This window comes from Phyllobates terribilis, unplaced genomic scaffold (assembly GCF_046119375.1).
Source record: "Phyllobates terribilis strain yellow unplaced genomic scaffold, ASM4611937v1 Scaffold_13__5_contigs__length_258822181, whole genome shotgun sequence".
NCBI classification, from domain to species: domain Eukaryota; kingdom Metazoa; phylum Chordata; class Amphibia; order Anura; family Dendrobatidae; genus Phyllobates; species Phyllobates terribilis.
The window spans coordinates 97,600,403-97,618,832 of NW_027362773.1; the positions used below are offsets into that span (position 1 = coordinate 97,600,403).

At 42.3% G+C, this 18,430-nt stretch overlaps 1 protein-coding gene across 1 annotated transcript in view; it reads right to left on the bottom strand.

Moving 5' to 3' along the window:
* ZDHHC13 (zDHHC palmitoyltransferase 13) overlaps positions 1–18,430 on the bottom strand; it is a 29,631-nt gene continuing 11,201 nt past the window's right edge. Inside the window, exons 5-17 of the mRNA XM_073658247.1 lie at positions 12,183–12,327; positions 10,254–10,318; positions 8,097–8,259; positions 7,612–7,737; positions 4,421–4,554; positions 4,143–4,245; positions 3,645–3,767; positions 3,333–3,395; positions 2,816–2,909; positions 2,579–2,662; positions 2,340–2,497; positions 1,539–1,636; positions 1–392 (exon numbers count right to left, since the gene is read on the bottom strand). Coding sequence (XP_073514348.1) covers positions 254–392; positions 1,539–1,636; positions 2,340–2,497; positions 2,579–2,662; positions 2,816–2,909; positions 3,333–3,395; positions 3,645–3,767; positions 4,143–4,245; positions 4,421–4,554; positions 7,612–7,737; positions 8,097–8,259; positions 10,254–10,318; positions 12,183–12,327 — 1,495 coding nt within the window. The 3' untranslated portion in view covers positions 1–253. The remainder of the gene's footprint in view (positions 393–1,538; positions 1,637–2,339; positions 2,498–2,578; positions 2,663–2,815; positions 2,910–3,332; positions 3,396–3,644; positions 3,768–4,142; positions 4,246–4,420; positions 4,555–7,611; positions 7,738–8,096; positions 8,260–10,253; positions 10,319–12,182; positions 12,328–18,430) is intronic.

The window sequence follows — 18,430 nt, forward strand, 5'->3', positions numbered from 1 at the left end:
TAGGAACCACCAGAGCTTTTTTTTAATATCCTGGACAACCCATTTTTACAGCCAACAGGAAAAAAAATGCTGCTCGTCTCTGGGTTGTCCTACCTGTCTGCAACAGAAGATAGTTGTCAAAACACTAATGAAACAGGAGATCCAGAAACTAAAATGTTAATATTTATGTACAACTGCCCCTTCTTAGTCCTATAGAAGAAATCAGTCCTCTTTCTTACAGCCACATTTCCTTTGATAAGCAGATGCAATACCTCTACACAGACTGGGCGCCCCTCATCGTGGAGGCCTGGAAGATGTTGTGGTATTGCTGCATCCAGTCAACGGGATTGGTTTTGATTAATCCGAAGCACTGACAGTGAAAGAAATCTGCCAGATTCTGGATACAACCACGGCTGGAAGATAGAAAATTCAAGTCATCATTACACCTAAATAGTGAACAGGAGGAGCAATAAGATGGCTCATTTCTATGGAGGCGGTTAGCTAAAATGATATCTCCACGTCCACAGATGCTAAAAATTACTATTTCCGCTTCAATAGATGAAATCGAAAGCAAAAATGGTCGATCTAGGAAGCAAATACGGCGCACACAGCAATGGAACAAGCAGTATGTATAAAATATTAAAGAAGCACTCTTCCTCCCATCAAAGCTTTTATCCTCTTAATATATTGTAATCATCATATTATATAGCACTGTATATTTACAATTACTCATTCTGCCTTTCTACACAGTTAATTATTCTGTTTTTTTCTAATCTAAGTCTCTTGTCGGGGCATTTATCATCCCCAGCTTCATTCCCTGGACCAGTTGCTGCTTCTCTCCCTCCTGCCAGGGACTTTTGCAGCGATGACTCATGAAGGGAAAATTGACCTCCTGTTTCTACACTGAGCTTAGAAGGATTCAGCTAGTCAGTTTTTAATGACGTAATGTCATAGACCTAATGGAAAAACAGAAGAATTACTTGGTAGAAAGGCAAAATGAGCAATTGTAAGTACACAGTGCTATAGAATAAATGATGATTGCAATATATTAAGAGAATAAAAATTTTGATGGGAGGAGGAGTGCTTCTTTAAATAACAATCATTAAAAAAAAAACACTGTCCGCATAGCTACTGCAAAAGGCATCCAATATGCCATCAGAAAAAACGATTTAGGGAAAACATCGCCGGTGTTTTATTGGGAGTCTTCTGCTTCAAAATGATGTGTGTATGCCGGCATCTACAAGAAACTGGGTGCACGTGCTCTAAAACCTACATTAAAAATCATCATTCCGGGCAAAAACATCATCCTGCGTAAACAACTGATGGGACATCATGTTCTTGGCAGCACAAGTGCAAGGAATGATAGTATTAAAGATCATTTTATGTGCATGAAAGTCTGGCCGGAATATCTAAATAGGTCACTAAACGATCATTGATCGGTGTGTATGTAGCCAATCAGAGGTCATTTAACAGGTTAAATGCGGCCATTCTGCCTTGTGTCTCCAATGAATAGACACATGCGAATTGGATGCAGCTATTGGCGCACAGAGAACACTTACTTGAAGGGAGATCGCCGCAGCGGCACTGGGTGCTTACTGTATCTGTTCCGCATTTGGAGACTGAATCTTTCTTGAGTTGTTAAACCCAGAAACATGATCTAAAGAAAGAAACAGACAATAAATATGAAGTTCATCAATTGTTCAATGCATTAAAATATGTTCTGTCTTCGGTTGTCAAGATCCTTCCTCCTCTCCTTCCACCAGGTTCTTCAGTAAGTCAGACCTCTCAACTCTTTTGAAGAGTTTAACAACATTTTTAGAAACTTTTCTGACTGTGCCCACCATTACAAACTACTATTTCTCAGTGCGTCTAAAAATGAAGCAGCTTTGCAATACGTCTGAATTAAAAAAGTTCTATTGCTCTGTAATCCTGATGTCATAACCACTTCTGTCTGTCCTCTAATTCTGGAGAGTAGGGGATAAAGAAAAGTATGAGATTGCAATACACTCCTGCAGAGAATAACTCCCAAGCCTATGATTTGGTCAGTTGTAGCTGCAGGGTTTATATGTGATGCACAAAATAAGTTCATTGTGGCAAAAAGATAAAAATTGACCTCAACAGTCATGGCTGAAGCAACATTCTGCTCAATCATTTCCGCAGTGCAAAAACGTTGATAAACAGGGCAATTATATCAGTAATTTGACCTCCACCTTTCTAGTAAATCTTCCACACGACCTCGGCCATGAGGAGTTTAAATAATGAGGCACAGATGGAAAAAGCTGGACTCAAAGAAGTCCTTATCCAGCACCTATAATGAAGAATTCTAGAAATCTGTCTGTATTTTGACTAGATTGTGTTACCTGGTATATCTGCAGGATAAGCATCAGCGTAGACCACACTGTGAGAAAACACACAAGGATGAAGATATACAGAACCCACGGGGAACACGATATAATCTCCGCCAAGAAACCTCCTATGCCGTCCTTCTGTAAGTTAGTGGAGCACTGACTGACCCAGACTGCGAGAAAGGAAGAAATAGATGTGATTATGCATCAAGCACATAACGCGAGTGGCCGCAAATGTGACGATCAGTCCTTACATATAGAGGAGGCATAGATCATCCAGTGACCCATGGCCGCCAGGGCAAAGAGGAAGAGCACAAAATAATGATGGTTCCCAGCACCTGAAGGAGGAATCAGAAAAATGGTTCTCTTGACTATACAATATTTCAATTGCCACTCAGGTTTCTAGGAAAGTTGGGTGACAATCCTAGAATTCTATTAGTGTTTTCCCTATTTTCAAGGGAAAAACCCCTAGAAATGTTAAAGCCGCTCACCAATACAATGTCCGGTCCATATACAGTGTTGATCAAATTTAACCACACAGGCATTGCATGCGTGACAGTGCATCGATCTCAGTGGCTTCTTCACCTGCAGGATGGTAAAAAGGTTTAATAAGGGCTAGCACAAATAGTTAATGACTATAGTATTAGATAGAGAGGAACTGAAGCTGTTTGGACTATGCAGCAATTTCCAGATTATAAGGACTGAAATATCTATCCTAAGAGGCTATGTTCATACCTACAGAGCAGTGGTATTCGTAAGGGACCTGACTTATATTGGGGTCTTAGCCCCGTACTTGGCCATTTTCGTCAGTCGCACAGTCATTGGTAGTGTGCAAGCAAAGACTGTCAGTACATTCAAAAAGGAACACGAGACCCCCTTTATTTGGATCGCGGAGGTCCCAACGGTCAGATCCCCAGTAATCTGACTCTACCAATTAGCCTGAAGTGTCACAGCCACTTCTGCCCACCCAATGTGATAGTTTACCATAATATAAACAGAATCACATACCAGGCAGGAAGTACAGAACAGTCTAACGTCCAGACACCCGGCTTCGGCAAGAGTGATAATGGTCTGCAAAAAAAATTAATTAAAAACTTAATTAAATGACAGTAATCAGATGTGACACCAACAGAGGTTTTCTCCCAATGTATACCCCTGAGAAAAGGCTGCAGCATATCCATCTGTTGGGTGAATGGCGACCTATAGATAGAATTGGGGCATACATCGGGAACTTTTCCGATATTAAAAAGTTGCCACTAATAATTCTATTGTACTACCTCACATATTAAAGCAATTACACTTCAATAACAGATCACCTACCTGCTTCTTCTCCTCTTCTGAACACTTGATGTATCCAGGATCCGTTCTCCATGTCTTGTAGAAATAATAGGCAAGTAAAAACATGCTGATCACAAATGGCACTTGGATAGTTGTTTGAGCCAAATGTGATGGATCGCAACGTCATTAAGGAAAATGACAAATATTTGCTACTTACAACAGGATGTAATGAATTATTGAATTTATTTCAAGGAAACACAATTTTTTTTACCCCACCCCTTCCATATGTTGTACTGGAGCATAGGGGGTCTAGGTCATAAGTTAATGCCTTTATGCAAAACTGCATGAACTCCGGCACATTGGCAGATTCTCCTTCATGAGCTGCACACGTCATTTTTTGCCATATCTGCCTTTTTGTGTGTCTTAAAAGGCAATGATGGGGAATGAGACTTTGCTCTAATACTGTACAGTTTTGCTCAAAGAAAACAATTTGATGGTAGTACCCCAAGAATTAGAGTAAAAAAAAAATAATAGAAGGATATCAGGCAGGAAGCAGATAAACCACGTCATAAACATCCAGAATATTGAACTGATGAAGAAGATGGCAGGCATGTGCTTCTGGCTGGATGGACCGACAAATCGTCTGCAAAAGACAAAGTACAAAAGTGCATCAGTTATTTGCTGTCTCACCAGGGCTGTGTGTCACTTTGTCACCCATCGGGTCATCTCCTTCCCTCTCTTGGACCTCTACCAGACATGGAAGTTGTTAAGGACTTTATGCGCTAGACCTGCTTATAAAAAAAAGGCATTCAGCAAACCTGGTTAAGAGCTGAGACCCAGCAGTGACCAGTGCGAGGAGCGTCCCTTTTAAGAGCCAGGAATCTGTATGCATGTTCATAATGTATCCGACGCCCCCCAAGAGAGACAAGAAGACCAACGTCACCAATGAAATCTGATGAAGAGAGGGGGAAAGAAAAAAAAAAAAAAGTTATGCGAGTACTATCTTGATAAAGAGTAATCCCAATTCTAGGGTAAAAGGTTTATAAGAGAAACCGTTAAAGATCTCTTGACTTTTCTCTAAGTCATGACCACTTGTTAATTAGATATACAATATATATACAGAAACAGGTACCCACAGGGGACAGTCATATAACCTAACAGTCCCTTGCTGAGACTGCAGGAATAAGTGAGAACACTGATCCTTGCAATTTAACCCCTTAGATGCAGTGAACAGAATTCACCATGGCATCTAAGCGGTTCGAAAGAGGGAGGTGGCTCCATTTATTAGTCCATCAGCCCCAATGCTTGAGGTGCTGACATGGAATTGAAGTTCCTGATAATGCTCCGGATGACTGCCATCTTAGTCCTCCAATTGGACCCTGCCAGAGAAATATTACAGTGTAATAAATAAGCATTCAATTCAATTGAATGCTCAAGTCTCCAAGTTGAACAAAAATGTAAGAAAAGTTAAATATATTTTATATATATATCTCTGGGGTTGTTACAAAGAGAGATACCAATTACAGTGGGATGTATGTATGTGTATAATATATACACTGCTCAAAAAAATAAAGGGAACACTCAAATAACACATCCTAGATCTGAATGAATGAAATATTCTCATTGAATACTTTGCTCTGTACAAAGTTGAATGTGCTGACAATAAAAATCACACAAAAATCATCAATGGAAATCAAATTTATTAAACAATGGAGGCCTGGATTTGGAGTCACCCCCAAAATTAAAGTGGAAAAACACTACAGGCTGATCCAACTTTGATGTAATGTCCTTAAAACAAGTCAAAATGAGGCTCGGTATTGTGTGTGGCCTCCACGTGCCTGTATGACCTCCCTACAACGCCTGGGCATGCTCCTGATGAGGTTGCGGATGGTCTCCTGTGGGATCTCCTCCCAGACCTGGACTAAAGCATCCGCCAACTCCTGGACAGTCTATGGTGCAACGTGACGTTGGTGGATGGAGCGAGACATGATGTCCCAGATGTGCTCAATCGGATTCAGGTCTGGGAACGGGCGGGCCAGTCCAACGCTTCAATGCCTTCATCTTGCAGGAACTGCTGACACACTACAGCCACATGAGGTCTGGCATTGTCCTGCATTAGGAGGAACCCAGGGCCAACCTAATGGCAGTCAGGCTACCTCTGGTGAGCACATGGAGGGCTGTGCGGCCCTCCAAAGAAATGCCACCCCACACCATTACTGAACCACTGCCAAACTGGTCATGCTGAAGGATGTTGCAGGCAGCAGATCGCTCTCCACGGCGTCTCCAGACTCTGTCACGTCTGTCACATGTGCTCAGTGGGAACCTGCTTTCATCTGTGAAGAGCACAGGGTGCCAGTGGCGACTTTGCCAATCCTGGTGTCCTCTGGCAAATGCCAAGCGTCCAGCACGGTGTTGGGCTGTGAGCACAACCCCCATCTGTGGACGTCGGACCCTCATACCACCCTCATGGAGTCGGTTTCTAACCGTTTGTGCAGACACATGCACATTTGTGGTCTGCTGAAGGTCATTTTGCAGGGCTCTGGCAGTGTTCCTTCTGTTCCTCCTTGCACAAAGGCGGAGGTAGCGGTCCTGCTGCTGGGTTGTTGCTCTCCTACGGCCCCCTCCACATCTCCTGGTGTACTGGTCTGTCTCCTGGTAGCGCCTCCATCCTCTGGACACTACGCTGACAGACCCAGCAAACCTTCTTGCCACTGCTTGCATTGATGTGCCATCCTGGATGAGCTGCACTACCTGAGCAACTTCTGTGGGTTGTAGAGTCCGTCTCATGCTACCACGAGTGTGAAAGCACAACCAACATTCAAAAGTGACCAAAACATCAGCCAGAAAGCATTGGTACTGAGATGTGGTCTGTGGTCCCCACCTGCAGAACCACTCCTTTATTGAGGGTGTCTTGATCATTGTCAATAATTTCCATCTATTGTCTATTCCATTTGCACAACAGCATGTGAAATTGAAAACACACATGTCTATCTATCTATCTATCTATCTATCTATCTATCTATCTATCTATATATATATATATATATATATACACACACACATACATATATACCAACTATATATATATATATATATATATATATATATATATATATATATATATATATATATATATATATATATATATATATATATATACACATACACACACATACATATAATATATATGATAGAGATCTGTTATAATAAAAAATAAATGAATAAAAAAATGACAGAATTGCTATTTTTCATTTATCTACCTACCCAGTAAAGCAAAACAAGACATAAATACAAATCATGTGTACCCCAAAATAGTACTAATAAAAATATCAACTGATACTGCAAAAAAACAAACAAACAAACAAGCCCTCAAATATCATTGTCAATGGCTTGCAGAATATGGCAACACAAATAAATTATGGGTTTTTTTACTTGTACAAAATTAGAAAAATAAATAAAAAAAATCTATCGCCTTAATCCTTCTGTCCTGTAAAATAAAATGTATTCAAATACATTATAACTAATCTCAAAATGGCATTATTAAAAAGTACAACTTGCCCCGCAAAATACAAGCCCTCATATGGCTGCGTTGACTGAGAACACTGAATAAAAAAAATAATAATAATTATAATAAAAGCAAAAAACTGCTGTGTCCTCAGGCCCAAAAAATGCTGCACCATGAAGGGGTTAAGGAAGACTTGTAGCAGCAAAAATCTAGAATATGCCAAAAGGAAACCTGACCTGTATAAACACTGCAGACAAGGATACCTTACTTAACCATTATTACTAATGGTAATATTGCATTAGAGGCTAGAATCAGATCCTGTCTCGAATGCTCAAATTAAAGTGTGAGCAGGTAGTGACGTAATTAGCCCTGCTTCTTGCCCCATCACTTCCAGCCCAGTAATTAGACCATCATGAACATAACATATGGGGCTGTATAAGCATACACTTATAGGACGCCTAGTGTTATTTTAGGGTCAGAGGACTGATGATACCAGGACCCCACCTCATACTTCTGTAGGGTCTTTAGGGCTCTAGAGCTCCGTCCTGATCTTGAGTTTGCTTCACTTGTCAAAATATGGATAATTAGGCGATTTCTGGTTTGTTTGGCAAGATCAAGAGGCGTTTCCCCCTAGGACACAAAAGAACAAAAAAGTCAGTTGTAGAAGAAATAATAGAGTGAAAAAGTGTGTATAGTGGGAGTGTGAACCACAGAACGAGAAAAATATGTAACACACCTTCACATTTAAAGAAATTTCTGTATTTTCATGACTATGAAAATTGTACATTCACACTGAAGGCATCAAAACTATGAATTAACACATGTGGAATTATATACTTAACAAAAAAGTGTGAAACAACTGAAAATATGTCTTATAGTCTAGGTTCTTCAAAGTAGCCACCTTTTGCTTTGATGACTGCTTTGCACACTCTTGGCATTCTCTTGATGAGCTTCAAGAGGTAGTCATATATATATGGATCATATCTGACCTTGTCGTTCTGCACATCTAAACTTGAGCCGGCCTCCAACAGCAAATCCACAGCGTTCACATTGCCGGAGGAGACCGCCCAGTGGAGCGCCGTGTTCCTATGGATCTTGTCAGCGAGGTTCACGGACGGGTTAAACTTTAGAAGAAAACTAGTGGGTTCCATACTGAAAGAAAGCAGAGATATTATCACTATGCAACTTTAGAATATTTTTTTCTGACATTTGTAAACATTTATAAGCCAAAGGGTTCCGATCCAAATAAAGCTGTCCGTGGCTCTTATTGACCCCAAAGCAGCACCAAATGATTGGCAGTAGGTCACTAAAAGGATTATAAATAATTGGGTGTGTGATTAACCCCTTCACGACCGATGACATATTTAGGTCATCGGCCGTGTCCCTGCCTTTGATGCGGGCTCACACGCTGAGCCCGCATCTTTCCCGGCACTTGATGGCTGATTTAATTAGCCATCAAGTGCCTCTAACAGCCGCAGGTGGATCTGAGATTTACCAATGCCTGTTAACCAGTTAAATGCCGCTGTAAATCACTGACAGCAACATTTAACAAGAGCAAACAGGAAGAGCGTCATTGATCCCGCCCATCGGTGCCAGTCACGTGATCACGGGCCGCCAATGGGTTGTCATGATAGCCGAGGGTCTGCTGCAGACCCCTGTGCCTGTCATCACGATCCTCCTGGGAACGCTGGCCTGTGGCTGGCGTTCATAGGAGATTGTGATTTTTTTTCTATACATAGCAGGGCTGAAGCCCTACTATGTATAGCACAGGCGATCGGCCGATCACAGCTTCAAGTCTCCTACGAGGACTATTAAACAGTTAAAAAATAACACAAAAAGTTCAAAATAACCCGCCTTTTGCCCCATTAAAAAAAAAAATTACACATTTGGGATTGCTGCGTTCAGTGCAAAGTGTGAGATTTGGTTTGGCTGGGTGAGAGGCGTCAGACCGGTATCCAAGGGGTAATGTTTCTCCTTGCAGAGAGTGACATGTTAAGCATGTCAAGGTGAGGAGACTTTTAAGCCACAATGCTTTTCTGGGAAATATATAAATTGTCACTTCAGAGAGGAAGAGGACCAGAACTCTAGTGCCACCTATAGGAAGTAGCAATGCTAATCATCAATACAACTGCTACTTCCTATAGGTGTCACTAGAGTTCTGGTCCTCTTCCTCTCTGAAGAGACAATTTAAGTATTTCCCAGAGGAGTATTGCGGCTTAAAAGTCTTCTCACCTTAACATGCTTAATATGTCACTATCCTCAAGGAGAAACGTTACCCCTTGGATACCAGTACACTATGTGGCAGGATGAATGGTGTCATTCAAAAGTGCAACTCGTCCAGCAAAAAAAAAAAAACCCTTGTACGGCTATATGGCTGGAAAAATAAAAAAGTTATGGCTCTTGGAAGAAGGGAAAGAAAAAACAAAAAACAAAAACTGCCTTTGGTAAAGGAGTTGAAAAAGAAAGAAAAAAAAACTTCTTGCTGTTTCTTATATGCTGCTGCTACACAGACCTATGTGCCCCCATGGTTACAGACTACAAACTACGGTATGTGTAGTCTGGTCCTGCAGTCATACTCCTATGTAGGAATACTATTTTAGGATTGGTCTACATGGGATTTTGTTTATAGTGTGTGACCAAGAAGCTGCAGACAAAGCAGTAAGAATTTTTATACACTATAATTTTTTTTTTAATGACAGCTATTTGCAAAGTATCTTCATTTTACTTTACAGATACATTAGGGATGGAGGTGTATAAATGGTGTAATGTTGATACAATACAGTTCATACAATAATAAACACCAATTCATTAAAGAAGCGCTCCCAGGAACTGAACACTTTATTTCTGAATTATCTGCACTGTTTGATCCTCCGCTGCACAATGTGAACCTGAATGATTGAATCCCAATTATACAAAGTCTTTAGTATGGACCAGTCCTTAGGAAACGTATATCGAGACTCTCAAAGTTCTGGTCCACACTAAAAAATAGTCAGAGTCATGCGCTATCGGGGAGGACTAAAATGTGGCGGATAATTTAAAAGAAAAATTTAAGGTCAGACAATACAAAAACAATCCTGGGAGCGCTTCTTTAAAGGGCACATACATTTTCATTCTCCGTAAGTTTATACTGAGTCCACTTCCATTACCCAATCATTTTCTGTGCAGATAGCATGAGCGGCGTCATCCCATTCACATCCGGCCCATCGATGTTCTGTAAGTAGAAGTAAGGCTGAAGAGCTGAAGTTATATGGTAGGAGGAGAACGGGATAACAACATGTCACTGGGTAAATCCTACTGAAAATATTAAAAAAAAAAAAAAAAAAAAAGAAAAGATAGTTCTGCAAAATGTTAATATTTGTTGTGTGTATGGGGGGCTCCCGACTCTCCCCTGACTGATGACATTGAGGGAGTTAAGGATGTACGATTTCAGACTGTCGCTTTTTTTAGACCCGGTGAGATAATCTGCTGGCAGATGCTTTCTCATGCAAAACACAGGAGCGCGGGGCCGATCCAAGTGTTCCTGTGAATGGAGAAATAGGGGAAGATATTGGATGATCTAACCATCACTCGACCAACAGCCATCTACTGTGTAAGGGGGGCTTAACTGTATCCAAGCAAGACATTCCTCCATGAACTTAAAGGGTTATTCACAAAATCATAAAGTCGTCCAATAGTACTAATGTTGTCGGGATGGCTGAAAACTCAGATGCACCTAATGACTCTGTCTGATTAAATATCTGACAGTCGGGTTGAAGCACATGTCAGCTATGCTGAAGAGCTGACTGATAACAGTTGCATTTGCAAATAATGACCCTGTCTAATTAATAAAAACAGATGCACCCATGACCCCGTCTAATTGGACAGACCCTACATGGCTGTCATGGAAAGGAGGATGCCCCAGACCCATTTATAGCATCCTCCTTTCCCTGCAGACATGTTGTAGCTCAGCTTAGCTATGCTATGCATGCAGTCGAGAGCATGATCACCAAATTTCATCATCCACCAATGAAATACAGAGTCTGTAAATATTAGTCAAAATAGCAGGTCACAGTCACCACCTTCAAAACTATCGATGGTCCACGTAAAAAGTTGCCCATGTTGAGATCTCTTTCTAAGAAGCACAAATGAGAGCAGAGGGAGGGGCCTGCAGCACTAAAGAGAAGCAGGGTGCTGCTGGGAAATGTAGTTTTAGCAGATAAGAATAGGACCTCCCATCCAGCTGTACAAAACTGGATTCACAGCAGCAAAAAAAAAAAAGACACAAAAGGTACAACAAAGAAACATGCTTGGCTTAGTCTATATATTAACAATAGTCATGCACACACCGTGCTTTGTTTAAAAAAAAATGCCCTTGTGGGAATGACCCTTTAAAAACCTAGACTCCGGCCTGAAACATTTTGCTGATACACAGAAGAAAAATTTGTGCTGCTGAAATATTTAGCTCATGAGGATGGTTTAGAGTGAATATAACTGTAGCAAACTCTCAGCAGAGGAGTGAAATTTCATATTAAAGAAGTACTCCTCCAATCAAAGTTTGTATCCTCTTGATATAATGCAGTCATCATATTATATAGCACTGTGTACTTACAATTGCTCATTTTGCCTTTCTACCCAGTTACTTCTATTTTCTCTGCTCTATGTAGAAACAGGAAATCTCTTGTCCTTGCATGACTTCTCCGTCTTCAACTTCTGACCCATCGACTCCTTCCTCCTCCTGCCAGGGACTTTTGCAGTGACTCATGATTTGTGCATAAAAAATTGACCTCCTGTTTCTACATAGAGCTTAGAAAGATTCAGCTAATCCGTTTTTAATCATGTGATGTCACAGACTTAAATGGAGAAGAGAAGAATTATCTGGGTAGAAAGGCAAAATGAGCAATTGTAAGTACACAGTGCTATAGAATATGATGACTGCACTATATTAAGAGTAAGAAAACTTTGATGGGAGGAGGAGGAATGCTTCTTTAAATGACAATGAGCAGATCTTTGCAACGAAAGTTAAGAAAATTTTACTTTCTAATTACATAAAATGGGAAGTCGACATAAATCATATTACATTTTTCAGCAGCACTTACGTGTCCTTTTGCGATCAGGTAAGCTATGATGGGCAGGTGCTGGTACAGGACGGCCAGGTGCATGCTGTTATATCCTTCCCCGTCTATCAGACTCGGATCAGAGCCGCATTTCATTAGAAGTATAATAGTCTGGAGGTGTCCTTGTCTGAGCAATAAGGAGGGAAAAAACACAGAAATGTAACCACATCAACCAAAGAGACTTGTTAAAATTGGAGTCTTTCAGTGTCATAATTTGAGCGCTTTTTGCTGGATGGATCCCTGATAAGTTAATCGTTGCCGTAAGAAGCTCCAATCAGCTTTAAATTTTGAGGAAACCTAGCAGTAAGTTTTAAATTTTCCTACAGCACCACCCACTGGTGAAATTAAGTATTACATAGTTCTCAATTAAGTTAATTGGGAGTCCTGCAATACAAAGATGTGCCGGGTCCTCCAGAGTGAGAGACATTTTTTGCCATTACTGTGGCAAATAGATGAGGGTCCTGAACGTGGAGAGGTGGTCTTTATCAAGGACCTCAGAATAAACTAATGGTATATATGAAGTTGGATGTCTAAAACCAGATTAAATCGCATCCAGGCCGAGGCTATATACAGTCAATGAAACTTCAAGTAAAGAGAGTTGCAAAAGTTGTAACCAGTGCACTATTCCTGGCACGGTTCTTGTGCTATTTTCCATTCATATGTAATAATTGTAGTTCCGTAATCATCACAATAATTATGTAACTTAAAAACTACTTGCTCTGTATCTCCAGCCCATATCCCACTGTTTTTCTTACTGAACAGAACAGAAATTAATGGCAGGGATGTGCCGCTTCCTTTCCAGGGGCCTCCATCCCACATCCTTCTCTGCACAACACATAACCGAGTGCAAAAATGCAAAAACTATATATGCACATGGAGCAACGTCAGAAAATAGGATGCAATATTAAAAATTATTGCAAGTGGTGTGTCTCCTCACCAAGATCAATCAACGATGTTACAAGTCAATTAGAGCTCGTTCAAAGGGCCTTAAAGTTGCATTCACATGTTGCGGCTGCATTGGGTTTTTTCAAAAACATAGCAAAAAAAACAAAACAATAAAAACTATGATTTTTTTAAAGCAATTTTAATTATTGCAGCAAAAACAATGCCTGTCTAAAAGGGTCTTAAATTTATCTGTGCTGTGACAAAACTCAAAAACACTAAATTACTTACCGGTAATGTGATTTTCCTGAGCCCATGACAGCACCACAACGAGAGAGGGGATTCGCCCTTCCAGGACAGGAAACCTACAGAATAAAAGGGCGGCGCCTCTCCACCACCTCAGTTGTTTACAGAGCATGAGAGGACACTACTTAATAGTTATCTATCCCATGACTTTTCCTTCTACACACTGCGTGAATCAAACACCACGAAGGAAATGAAGTGATCAACTTCTACCAGTGATGGGAGGGAATATAAGGGTTGTCATGGGCTCAGGAAAATCACATTACCGGTAAGTAATTTAGTGTTTGCCTATCACCCATGACAGTACCATAACGAGAGATTTACAGAGAAAAAAAACTTTAAAGTTAGGGTGGAACCACAGCCTGTAGAACAGTTTTCCTAAAGGAAAGGACAGCAGAAGATCCCAGATCAAGCCTAGTGTCTATAGAAGGTGCAAGGTGAAGACTGAATCGCAACCTTACATAATGCTTGATGGAGACATCCGCTTTCTTATTATTCTGCCATGGATTCCCCGGATTAGCACAAAGTAGGGTGCACAATTTCCTGACTTCTATGGAAATTGGAAGCCATCTTCGGAAGATAGGGTAGCTCCGGAACTGGCCCATCTTCTAGGATCTGTATAAACAAAGGATTAACCGACAAAGCTTGAATGTCACTAATTTACCATGCTGAAGTCAGGGCCACCGGGATAATAGTCTTTAATGTGAAGACCCTGAATTCATGGGTTCAAGCAAAGGCTTGTTAGAGCCGTAAGCACTGGATTCAGATCCCAGGGTGCCATCTTTGGACTGAAAATGGGCCTAGATCCAAAACTCACTTTCACATTCCTTGCTTATTCAATGCAGGTTGGACACTATTCCAGTTGTCTATGGCTAAAAAAGGTCCACTTGCAATATGAGGTGTTGTTAAAGATAAAAGGTGAGACTTCGCCATCTGAACTGATTAGACATAAGTGTCATTAGGGATCTTGGCAGAGTTCCTCCATAATGGTTTACATAAGATAAAGCTACTCTGTTGTATGACAAGACCTTTACATAGTGACCATGTTTAGATGAATGGAGCTCTCTTATATACCGCCTAAAGCTTCTTTAAGTTAGGGGAACCGGGTCTTTAGAGGTAGCCCACGGGTGTGTACCTGTGACCATGCTACTACTGGAATGTAGGAGATTAGAGAGTTATTAACAGCAATATTGCCTTGTTCAGAGTTGTGGCCAGACTGCTTATTAATTTTGACATATAGCAGGACTCCTTATTCTACCTTGGGAGACCACAACTCTTACTCATTGCCCAGTGAGTTCTGCAGCGCTCTATGGATCTGCCCATAATCCCGAAATAGTTGAGGTAAACTATTGTCAATGCTTCTTCCCTTGATATGAGAGTTGTCCTAACTACTATATTTCTCCATAAAGCATTAAGGCTCATTAACATCTGAATGGAAGGACACAAACTGAAAGTCTAAATCCTAATTTTATGCCAATAACTATTCTCAGGAAATCTGATGTTTCATGTGAATTGGAACCTGATTGTATACCTCCTTAAATGCCTATACTACTATATAGCAATCTGGAATTGCAGATTTACTAGCAGGTCTTATAGAGTCCATTTGCAATGATCTCTCAGGAATCTGTACAGCCCATTCGGGTTGTAGCAAACCCCAGTAGGGCTGGGTTAAATAATAGCTTTACAGGTCTTGATTAGGGAAGCTGGAGAGCTAAGCACCAGAGCAGGCTAGGCATTCACCTTAGTCAGACTGCTGGAGAGCAGAGCAGAAGGTATGTGTCTTGGAGCTAATCAGAGACACAGGCCAGACTCCACAAGTATCAGTGGTTGTCCTAGATAAATATTGTTTTGTTTGATCAAGCTGGGTTAGCTGAGCTGTGTATGAGTAGCCAGGGTCTGTCCTATTTAGTCAGAGCTTGGACAAGACTAGAAATATTAATGTTTATGAGTTCTGTGCAACCTGTAAAAAGCAATAAAACTGCGCTCGATTGGACCAAACCCACAATGGCTGTATGAGCACTACATAAAGCTTCCTACCTTTGAGAGTGAAACCCTGCAAGGTTTATTATTAACCTGCAAAACTAAGGAAGCGCTCTTATTGTCACCTGCCTCCGACCAGCATTCCACCGAGCTAGCTGAGCACCAGCCAGGAATACTGCCACCCTCAGTCTCAAAATAGAGGTTAGGATATTTTTCCCCCTGAATTCTGTAAGCTTGACATGCAGTTTATAGTCGCAGAACTTGGTTTTGTCAGACAAACTTAGTTGTGGAACCAGTACCTTTACAAAAAGGGACTATGAGGCACAGGGGCGCTACAAGGCACAGACACCCTTATAAAGCACTACAAGGCACAGGGGCACCCTGAAGCGAAGCACCGAGAGACACTATGAGGCCTCATGAGGTACTAAAAGGCACTGTGAGGTGCCATGAAGCGCTATGCTATGACGCACTATGATGTGCCATGAAGCGCTACGCTATGACGCACTATGATGTGCCATGAAGCGCTACGCTATGACGCACTATGATGTGCCATGAAGCGCTACGCTATGACGCACTATGATGTGCCATGAAGCGCTATGCTATGATGCACTATGATGTGCCATGAGGCGCTGTGAGGCACTATGATGTGCTATAAAGCGCTATGCTATTAGACACTATGCTATGATGTGCCATGAGGAGCTATGCTATGAGGCATCAAGATGTGCTATGAGGCACCAAAATGTGCCATGAGGCGCTATGAAGCACTATGATGTGCTATGAAGCGCTATGATGTGCCATGAGGCAATATGATGTGCTATAAAGCGCTTTGCTATGAGGCGCTATGATGTGCCATGAGGCGCTATGATGTGCCATGAGGCGCTATGATGTGCCATGAGGCGCTATGATGTGCCATGAGGCGCTATGATGTGCCATGAGGCGCTATGATGTGCCATGAGGCGCTATGATGTGCCATGAGGCGCTATGATGTGCCATGAGGCGCTATGATGTGCCATGAGGCGCTATGATATGCTCTTTGTGAAGCGGAAAGAGGCTTTATAAGGCACTGCGCTCAAATTTTTATTTAAAAGAGTAATCCATCTGAATGAAGGATAAACCTTTCCTTTGGGTGGTAAATCTCAATTGTCAGACTAGCCCCACCCGAAGGAGCCAACTGATGAGACGCAGCTGGACAGCAGATATGTGGCTAACTTCAGCCTAGTGGTCTAAGGTCCAGCTTCCGTTCTGAAGCCAAATTTAAAGCACGAGGCCCTTGGCCCAGATGGGTCCTTACAGAGCGCACACACACAATTTTGAGTTTTGCGCTAACATCCTTCAGCCTCTTAGTAACCATAACAAGGAAAGGGCCCCATAAAGAAGGTAAACATTCACGAAGATCACTCACCACCAGCAGTACGGATTCGGAGGCTGGACCAAGTCACAGGCCTTTTCCTCTCCATCCGACCATGCCTGAGCAATACTGGAGTGGTCAATCCCAGGCAGGGGCGCCTCCAATAGTGCGCCGATCAAAGCCGGAGCTGCTGCCCCCAGGCAGGGCGCAGCTCAACAGGTGCTCCCATTGATGTGCAGAGCTGGAGCTGCTGACCCCAGACAGGGGCGCAGTTCCACAGCGGCTCTCTCACTGACGTGCAGAGCTGGAGCTGCTGACCCCAGACAGGGGCGCAGTTCCACAGCTGCTCTCTCACTGATGCACGGAGCTGGAGCTGCCGACCCCAGACAGGGGCACAGATCCACAGCTGCTCTCTCACTGACGTGCAGAGCTGGAGCTGCTGACCCCAGACAGGGGCGCAGTTCCACAGCAGCTTCTCCACTGATGCACGGAACTGGAGCTGCCGACCCCTGGCAGGGGCGCAGCTCAGTCATATCCGGATCTTCAACAGGAAAGCCTGTCTAAGGTTCTCCTATCAAGGACCCTCCGGTACGCTCGTCATCAGGGCCGCAGGCTGGTACAAAACAGTAGCCGGAAACATGTTAGAAGACATGGCTCTCCACTACCTCTTTTTTCACCGGCGTGCGTCTTAGGGCGCGATTTCCAGGATAGCTACTGCGCAACTGGGATGCGCGGCTGCCAGGCCACCATAAGGTAATTGTGCGGCTGCTGCTCGCGTCCGTTCGATGGAACAGGCCCCCTTGGACCCACCATGGCGCTTTCAGGTCCCTGGTGCTGGCCGCAGCAGAGACTGTACACCTTGTGGGAAACCGACCAGCCCAGGTCTGGGAATAATCTCTTCTTTCTTCTGCCGCCGTTTTAACAAGGTTCCCCCTCAAGGACAGGAAACCAACTGAGGTGGTGGAGAGGCGGCGCCCTTTAATTCTGTAGGTTTCCTGTCCTGGAAGGGCGGATCCCCTCTCTCGTTGTGGTGCTGTCATGGGTGATAGGAAAATAAAGCTTTATCAGTGCTCAATTAAAGGTTCTGTAACTTCCTAATATACTTTGTGATTCTATTCCTTACCATTTTCAAGATCTCGGCTTGCTTTCTAAAAATGGAAAAATTCTTGCTTCCGTCTAGAGACCAGAAACACGTTCTGGTCAGAACTAATTGTTAGGTGTTGTCAGGAGAGGGCTCTAATGCATCGGGCACATGCGCCGACTGGATGCGATAAAGATGGGTTTTCAGCTTTAAGGCTTCATTCACATATTGACAGTAGTAAGGACTTGAAAGTATATTACAAAGCTGACAAACTTTGAATTAAAGTACAAATAAACTTTATTTACAAGTAGACAGTTGGAAAGCAGACAACTGTCACACAGCCACAAAAGCTAAGTATCCAGGCAGCAATTATAATTCCTGCATATTATCTCACACCTCGGGGAAGCCAGCCTTTCCTTGCAGAGATGGTTATCCAGATAACATGGCAGACCAGTTTACCTGGAATGTGACTCAATGAGGAACTTTGTGCATTTCCATAATCTTAGAATGACAGCTACACAGGGGAGAGGCTACCAGTTAGCACACAGGATATGGGTTTAGTAATCAGAAGCCAGCATGTAACCTTACTGGTTACTACCTCATTTCCTTTTGTAATAACCTGGAAAAATATGGACT